An 8,805-nucleotide genomic window follows, 5' to 3' on the forward strand; every position below is an offset into this window, starting at 1 on the left:
ATGGCTGCCGCCTTGGGCGAAGTTCGATAACCTCTCTGTGGGTATCATACCAATGGAAGTAATCTTGCACAAAGCTTGTCGGTATCTTGTCGCTGAACACCCTGGAAGGGATCAAATGATACATGACATCCTTCTTCCCAACGAGCTTTTTGGCCGAGACTATCAGATCTCTTGACCTCAGTCCAGGCTGAGGTTGAAGCCCAATATTGAGCACATTATCAGACAAGGCCTGTTTGACTGAGAATTGCATGCCCGGGATATTGGATGGCATAACATCCAGGGCTTGACCGCCAAATAGCGCTTTGAACATCGGGTGACTTTCGAAGCTGCTAGGAAGGCGCGACAGTGGCGCGCCGTTCACAAGCAGCTCACCAGTCAGCACGTTGAAATGTACCGCCAAAGAGTGGCCACAAACGGCCTTAGTGGCTGTCTCAAGCCAGTTACAAGAGGAAGGCGAAACTGTCTTCCATCCGATTCCACGACTGTACTCAGGCCACGTCGCCTGAATAGCTAGATCAAGAGCATAACCGTTTTCGGAAACAATAGATTTGATGAGAATAGCATGAGCTCGATGACAGAGCTTTCTCCAGCGTATTAAGGCACGTCTATCAGCGCTGTCTGCCGCCAAACACTCGCATATGGCTATGCAGGATTGGAGAAATATTGAAGCATGCCCTGGTGCTTTGAAAAAGCTTTCAAAGTACGGCATCTGTATGTCAAAAGTCTCTAGACATATCAGAGCTATCTCGGCTGACTTTTGTTTCAGTTCCAGTTGTGATTGCTGTGTTCTTGCCCCCGTTGCTTTTGTGCGAATTTTGGCAAGCCAAGTAAAGGCAATTGCACGGGCCTTGAGGAGAAATTTGAGGCAGCAGAATTGGACGTCTTTATCATTTGAGAGTGAAAGTGCTCGAGTGGCGACGGAAATAAAGATGGATAGGGCACGGGTTGATTCCCAGTTATTCCGAACCCTATCAGTGGCTTGCTGGAGATAATTGACCGTCTTCATACAAAACTGGGGGCAGTCAAGAATAGAATGAGCTTCCCGTAGCTCGGATTGACTGCTGGGAGGACCGGCTTGATACATTGCCTGTAAAATTACCGCTGCTGTTTCGGCCCTTCCAAAGTTTATGCTGGGCATGGCCAGCTGGTGAAGAATATTCAGCCACTGGATTTTGTGGCCCAAGGGAATGAGGCACAGACTCTTGTATTCTTCCGTCGAGAGATGAGCTGGACACTCAGCTTGGTGCGCAATAACATCATTGGGAGGAAGACCGTCAGGGGACGTGCTGGGTCTAAACAGGTATTTTTGGAGAACCTTTGACTCAGGCGGAACTTTGAAAGTGCAGGACATTACTAGCTCTTCGGTCATGATCGTTGAGGTAACGTAACTTGTGCACTCATCGTCAAAGTAGTAGTACGTCATGCCATTGTTGAGGCAGACATCATGAACTTCCAGATATGGCACCGCTCTCAGCCGCCTGTGTGTCCTCGCGTTGGGTTTGGTTGATGACCAGAGTCCAATGCGCTGATTTCCGTATACATTTTTGAAGTATGGGCGCAGAGCAGAGTAGCTTTCAAGGGACTGCACACGATCCCGAGTAGTCGAGCCGTATTTGCACATGCTGACGTCTATGTGTATGAATGCGGTCGCATCCCGCCATTTGGAGAATGTACATGGAGGACAAAGCTCAAAAACAGTGTTCTGAGCATCTGTTTGGTTCCGGGGTAGAGGCCATTCAAATATGTTGATGTTAAGCGAATTCATCTGCCGCTTGTATGAGCATTTGGTGCAGTAACCACCTTGGTATGACATTGCCCCCTTCCGCTTGTTTTGTAACAAGCACTCGCAACTTGCAGCTTCATAGAGCCTTCGAAGGCGCTCATGCTGGGCCTGAACATTCGAAAGCTCGGCTATCTTTGCTGTGCGACTTCTGGCAGCTTCAGCCTCAATTTTCCCAAGCAACCTCTGGTGAACTGCTGATTGGCCGTAGTATCGCACAGCGAAAGTCCTTGAACCGCCGAAAGATGTGAATATGTCTGGAAGAGATTGGTCGGCTACTTGAGATCGCTGTCGCAGATACTGTTCAACTTTCGCCAGTCGCCTCATGTTGTCGCGGGAAGGAAGCAAAAGGGACTGAAAAAGGCATGACGGAATTCGAGGGTCATAGTCGCACATAAGCGGAATCTGGCTTTTTGCTATTTTATCGCAAGCGATCCACAGCTCGGTCAACGCAAGGACCATGATTGATAATCCCTCAGGGTCTGTCCTATAGATTGGCAGTGCAATCTTTTTATATGCAGTCATAAATTCGAGAAGCTTTGCGCAGGCCTCAGATTCCGTTATGTTGTGGTGTAGCCAGGAGTCAAGGTGGTAAGATACCCAAGTCTCAACTTCTGCAAGGAAGAACTCGGTGTACTCTCCTGGGGTGGAAGTCGGAATGTGAGGAAGAGTATCTTGATCGAACGATGCCATTTCCGTGAACTGGTTGGAATTGGTTTCGTAGGAGCTTAGCTTTCGTTGCGAGATGAGTCCGATGAAGTCATTCAATTCCTCCAACCTATGAACCGAGTCGCTGGCAAAATCAAGTGAGCGAAGTCGAGGCAAGATGTTGACCGGGGTGTTGTGTTTGATGAAATTACTTTGGCGGAGGATTAACTCTTGTGCAGCTTCGGTCATGACTCTGTCTGCAAATGAGGTAACTTTATCATTCTGACCATGAAGAGCCGTGAGCTTGTGCTTGCGCCGTACCACCTTGGATCTCATAATCTCAATGATTTCACTTGGCAGACAGTGATTCAGGGCTTCCTCAAGAAGTGATGCGGTAAAGAAGAGCATCAATGACTTATAGAAAGATATCCCATCAAGTGCTGAGGGTGCTTCGTGGACAAAGAGAAGTTGGAGCGTAACCCGGATTAGAAGCCACAACGGCGACCTGCGCCAGGGCATGAGACTGTTGTTCCACATCACTTCGCTGCGTGTGTTCTTCCATACCCCTGGCGCATCTTGAACTTGCTTGGCGACAGGCCCCAGAAAGGCAGACATGAACTCGGTCACGTATACAGGATCTAGCGTATCTCGTGGCTCCTCGTGAGACTGGCCGGCTTTTTTCACAAGAGGACAAGTGTCGGGAGTTCTTTGATGACAGAGCTTGTGCAGAAGCGCAGCGAAACAGGTCCGGAACTTTTCATCACAGAAGGTTTCTAGGTTCATCGCCATTGCAGGTCCAGGGAAGTATCGGCGGAGTCGACCGGGAGATTTCATGACGGCGGAGTTCAGGGGAGAAAGCTCAAAAGACTCAATAGAGATAGAGTCCTTGCTCTTATAGACAAGAACGCCTGCGTTCTGGGAATGGGTATGTATTGGCACAGCCGCACCCGGGCCTATTGTTTTTGTTAGTATTCATTAACCCCCCTTCCCTAGGTCAGGGAGGGAATATGGGAGACAACGTATTGTTAGGATATTTACCGACCACTGTGGCTGAGCTCTTGCAACACTCCTTCAAGCCTGATGTAGTTGACATTTCCATTCTGATCTTGAGCTTGAACCATTCGTCGGATCATTGCCACTGCCGAGCGTACTAATCCATGTTTGGCGGAAGGGACGAAATCTTCAAACTTCTCGGTGATTCTCAAGACAGTCGATTGCAGAGCTGAACTGTTGGTTGGATCCGAATCATCTCCCTCGGGGAGCTTGGGTGGAAGGAAGACATGGTTAACCATGTACATGAACGAAGTCTTCGACATTGAGAGTTAACTGACTGTAAAGAATATGATTGACAAAAGTAGTGAAACTTGGTTCAAGTTTCAAACTTCCCTGCTGAGACTGAAGACGATTGATGACTTGTTCTTCGCCAAAGGAGAGGGGCGAGCTCGCCCATTTATATCAAAGGAGGTGCTGTGAACCGAGGAAAGATATCGTGCTAATACAGATTCAGAGAAACAAGGCTTAATAGAATGAAGACTTTCCGGGCCATTGCAGGTGCGGGCTGACTGAAGCTCACAAAAACTCACAACATGGTGTAGGTGATTTTTGATTTCAATTCTCTTGCCAAATCTGTTGAGCAAGGCAAGCTGCCACTCAAGCTGCGAATCAGTACCAAGACAGAAAGTATACTGGATAAGAGAGCACACCTTTATTGTTTTTGTTGAAGAGTTTGGTGAAGGTGAACCTTCTTGGTTATTAACCTGTATGGTGTGGTGATCCAACCACAGTAACAGAGTTTGTCCTTATGTCCTGAACTAAGGCTGATCGCGATGTGAAAGACTGCAGTAACGTTGGGCTCCACATCTCCGACCCCCCTAAAGTCCGGCCCCTAAAAATATCTACTCAGCCACGTCAACCCTTTGTTTTATTTTATAAATATCTAGACGAATTTTTCACTTTAGAACTTGCATTTTGAAGATTCTTGCTCCAAACTTTCCAATGAAACAGTACACTGAAAATCAGCTTCTTGCTGCCATTTCTGACATAAGAAATGGCAAATCAGTTCACAAAACCTCGCAAAAATGGGGTATTCCTCGGAGTACCCTTCACGATCGTTTAAAGGGGGCCCAGTCAATTCAACAAGCGAAAAGATTTTGTCAAAGGCTTTCACAGGAGCAGGAGACCTATTTGGCAGATTGGGTACTTGCGCAGGCCGCGTTAGGCCTTCCGCCAACGCATCAAGAACTACGCTATTTTGCGGAACGAATTCTTCAGGCCGCCGGAGAAAGAAAAAGCCTTGGGAAACATTGGGTTAGCCGTTTTATAGCCCGATATCCAATTTTGAAAACCCAAAGGCCCCGGCGAATAGAAAATGCCCGGGTTAATGGGGCTACAACCGAGGTAATTAAATCTTGGTGGTCCTATTTGAAAAATCCCGTTATCGATACTATAAAACCGGCCAACCGTTGGAATATGGACGAAACAGGTATAATGGAAGGCAAAGGATCTAATGGCCTGGTGTTAGGGCGTAATAAAATCCGGCCATTACAGCGAAAAGAGCCTGGAACGCGGGGTTGGACGAGCATAATCGAATGTGTATCAGCTACGGGGGCTGTTATACCTCCCCTCGTTATATTTAAGGGGAAAAACGTACAGCAACAATGGTTTCCAGCTGATTTAAGTCCTTTCGATACCTGGCAATTTTATAAAAGGGGTATTTCGTCGTTACATTTTTCAAGGGGGCCGGACTTTAGGGGGGTCGGAGATGTGGAGCCCAACGTTAATGCAATTATATTTGGAATTATATAATTTACCAGCAACGTAGATAATCTTACACCTATAATACAAAAGCGCCGAACCATCTTTGTTATTATTATCAATAATTAATTTATTTATCTCATTCTATAATATTAACATGTTGGGTGTGCAGCAAGCCTTTTCCCTTCGGGCAGGGCCGCCTGTAAAAAGCACCGTAAAAGTACCAACTATGTAAATGCTGCTGCTGCTGCTACGACACATTCAATAGCGCGCACGACCGGATAAGCCACGAAGTAAATAAACATTCTTATTATGTCGGCTGCGACCGCAAACTCGCAAATCCTTATAATGCGCGACAGCCAAACATTAAGCCCGAACAAGGCTACCTACATCAGTCTCTTCTCCATAGGTGTTTCCCCCAGCCTCGTTCGAAAATTGAGACGATTGAAGTCTTGGGGAGAAGAGAAAAATTGATAAAGCTGATGAGAAAGTAATAATTCACAAATTTGTAAATTATATTAGCTTATAATATGTAGTAGTCCATTATAGGACGGCATGGAGATGCCGGTAAAGCCCAAGGATACGGCCTCACTTCGCCTACATCTCCTTTCTCTACTTTTAACGAGCTTCGACCAATTGCCAACTGTTATCAAAGCTGCCATTGATACTTTTTTGCATTTTTAAAACCGGACACCAGGTTTATAATACTCGGGATTTACATTCCCTACGCTTGGCTGTGGCAGGCTTGTGGCAAAACAGTAGTGGAAGTAAGATTGTAGAATGCAGGACGATTCTATTCGAATGATTTAAGCTGAAATGTAAGATAAAAAGCAACGCATAAAGGAGTAGAGATCGAAATGAGAAGCAGGACGAAAGTAATTGCTTTACACATGTACCCGTATTGGATGCCCTTGCCAAATGAATAGAAAAAATGCTGGTGCCTAATCAAATGCCTGTTTTAATATCTAGAGTCCCGTTGTCATTTTTGAAATCAGCCGTGATTTTAAAAATTGACCATGGTTTACTCGAGATTAAAAGTCTTGGCAATTATATAAGGTTACATTGCTCTTCCCTTTATATAATCCTCGGTTTTGCCGGCGGTATTTTTGGATGTGTTCTTAGGAGGAGTGCAACCCCACCTGGTCTCCTTGGTATCGGCCCAGTAGCCAAAGCTACAACAAACGGTATAACCTATTCGCGAAAGGGTGTTAGTATACCTTCCCGGGCAGGGGGAACAACCACCAGTTGCTTTAACTTACTTTTATTAGCCTTTGTGCTTTTTCTCGCAGTTTCTGATACAAGCTTCCTCTATGGTGCAAGTAGGGCTGTTGGCCTTACAGCCGTCTACACACTGCTGCAGCGTTTCGCGAGCGACAAGCGTCTGCGAAACCTTGGTAGGGTTGGCGATGGCGGCGCTGCAAGCGTAGAGGCCGACAACCAAATTAAGGAAACGCATTGTTAGGATTTGTAAAATTTCTTTTTGTTGAAAAAGCGGCGGTAAAAGATTAAAAAGATGAAAAATTGCAATGTGTCTTGGGATAAGATAAACAAGGGTATGGTGAAAAGAGAGATATTCTGGCACTATTTATATTATTTGACTGAATTAAACGGTGCTAGGTTTCCAATATAAATTTGCTGAATTAAAACCATGTAAATTGTTTTCAATGCAGATAATATCGGTTTCTTAATCCGGTGTAAAGCTATGCCGTGTTCCTTTGCCTAACAAATAAATAATTTGTAATATTACCTCATCCCACTTAACGTGGTTCATCAGGACCCCGGACATATCAGGACCCCGGACACTCTTCCTGCACAATAGTACTTCCAATTTCAATTGCAACGCCAGCGTTGTTCAATTTACCTCAATGCAATCGGATATATGTACATCAGACATTTCTGCATCCTCCTGACAGGTGCGTGCATTATGTCCAGGTTTACCGCAGTTGCCGCAACGTCGTTTAGTCGCCGGCTGCGCACTACTCCCCTCCCCATTTTCATCTTTCTTTTCGTATATTAGACCATCGGCACCATTTAATTGAAGCAAATTCTGACCCTCTTGTATGGTAAATGACCCTCCTTCGCGGATACGTGTTTTTTGCGCCCTGCGCCGCTTGCTAAGCGCTTCGTTGGCCTTCCGAAGGCTGCGGTTCTCCGCTTCCAAAAGTGTGGTTCGATGAGCAATCGACTCCAACCCTTTTGCTAGCTGCTTTACAGCATTAAAAATAGGCGTTGGCGAGCTTCCCTGATGACAGCTGATTCGACTTTTAACAAGGGTAGATTGATTAACGGCTTCTGTCGGGTTGTGCGGTGTTTGAGAGACCCAGGTGTCGGTGCTGGAAAAATCAAGCTCTTTAGGTGACGGCGTCCGTAGCCTAACATCCAGCTTAGATATGACCATTTCCGGGCTATGGGGGATAATTCCCGCCCCTCGAAAGCCCCCGGCCATATTTTCTTTTGTCATTGACTTTTTGTAAGCCGCTGCAAAAGCCAAAAAGAACTCGACTTTGCTAATGCTGGTAATGTGGGCCCGGATAAAGTCGTTAATTTCTTGACCGTACGCCCGCTTAAGGACGTTGAACACTCCGACATCAAGTGGCTGGGTTAAATGAGATGAATGAGCAGGCAGGCAAAGTGGAATAATATTGTGATCTTTGCAATAGCCCTCGAATTCAGGGGATCGATGACTGCCGTGCCCATCGAGCACTAACATCCGATATACGCCTTTTGTCCGCGATTTTGTATGGTTGTCGAAATGCTGAACCCAGTCGAGGCCAGTCTCGTTGTCGGTCCATCCATTAACGGTGGGTTTGAGGCGCCACGTGTCCGGAAGACCGCCTTCTGTATACCAATTGGACAAATGGTAAACGCCTTTGACGATGATATACGGGGGAATATCGTAACCGTCGCCACTGATGCAACAAATTGCAGTTGCCCATTCTCGATTGCCAGGCTGTACTTTTTTCCTTCTTCCGCGTCTTTCGGACCCAGTTACGACCATTCCAGCGCAAATCTGGCCCATCATAAAGCCGGTTTCGTCGAAGTTGTACATGTCGCAGTCTTGGATGCCATATTTGGCCCTCATATTGGCCACCAATTGAAACCACGCGTTTAACGCGTCAGGATCTTCGCAAAAAGCTCTTTGGAAATCGTAAGCGCGAGAAAAACGCGTTTTTAATTCTGTGCGTCGTTGTACGAAGCGATAAGCCCATTGCTTGCCAACCGGTCGCGCGTCCCGCGCGGCGAGAAGATGATCGGCCATTGCGGCCACATCAGCGATCTGGGCTGGAAACCCTCGGGAATCTAGGTCCAATATATACTGGACAACTACTTCCTCTTCCCTTTCCGTTAGCTTTTGGTTGCCTGGCCGACGATTGGCCAAAGAAGCGATGCCGTTTATTCTGTCGTGTAGTGTCGATTTTGGGGCATTATATATTAATGCAACCTTTCGTATGCTTTTCTTTTTGCTTGATCGGAGCTCATTTAGAGCAAGAATGATTCGCGCTTCGCAATTTGATGATTCCATTACTGTTGGGGGAAAGAACACGTGTGGAAAATAAAGGATGAAACTGGGTTGAAAAATGTCCGGGGTCCTGATATGTCCGGGGTCCTGATGAACCACGTTA

At 46.4% G+C, this 8,805-nt stretch overlaps 2 protein-coding genes across 2 annotated transcripts; both read right to left on the reverse strand.

The window, feature by feature from the left end:
- Positions 1–971: 971 nt before the first annotated feature.
- Positions 972–3,744, reverse strand: PpBr36_11353 (uncharacterized protein; the record flags this gene model as incomplete). Its single annotated transcript, XM_029898455.1, has 3 exons — positions 972–978; positions 1,083–3,381; positions 3,471–3,744. The coding sequence occupies 3 exons, from the start codon at positions 3,742–3,744 to the stop codon at positions 972–974; spliced, it is 2,580 nt and encodes an 859-aa protein (XP_029743325.1).
- Positions 3,745–6,239: 2,495 nt separating this feature from the next.
- On the reverse strand, positions 6,240–6,638 carry PpBr36_11354 (uncharacterized protein; the record flags this gene model as incomplete). Its single annotated transcript, XM_029898456.1, has 2 exons — positions 6,240–6,354; positions 6,535–6,638. The coding sequence occupies 2 exons, from the start codon at positions 6,636–6,638 to the stop codon at positions 6,240–6,242; spliced, it is 219 nt and encodes a 72-aa protein (XP_029743326.1).
- Positions 6,639–8,805: the final 2,167 nt, after the last annotated feature.

The sequence above is a fragment of the Pyricularia pennisetigena genome (assembly GCF_004337985.1).
Source record: "Pyricularia pennisetigena strain Br36 chromosome Unknown Pyricularia_pennisetigena_Br36_Scf_17, whole genome shotgun sequence".
Taxonomy (NCBI): domain Eukaryota; kingdom Fungi; phylum Ascomycota; class Sordariomycetes; order Magnaporthales; family Pyriculariaceae; genus Pyricularia; species Pyricularia pennisetigena.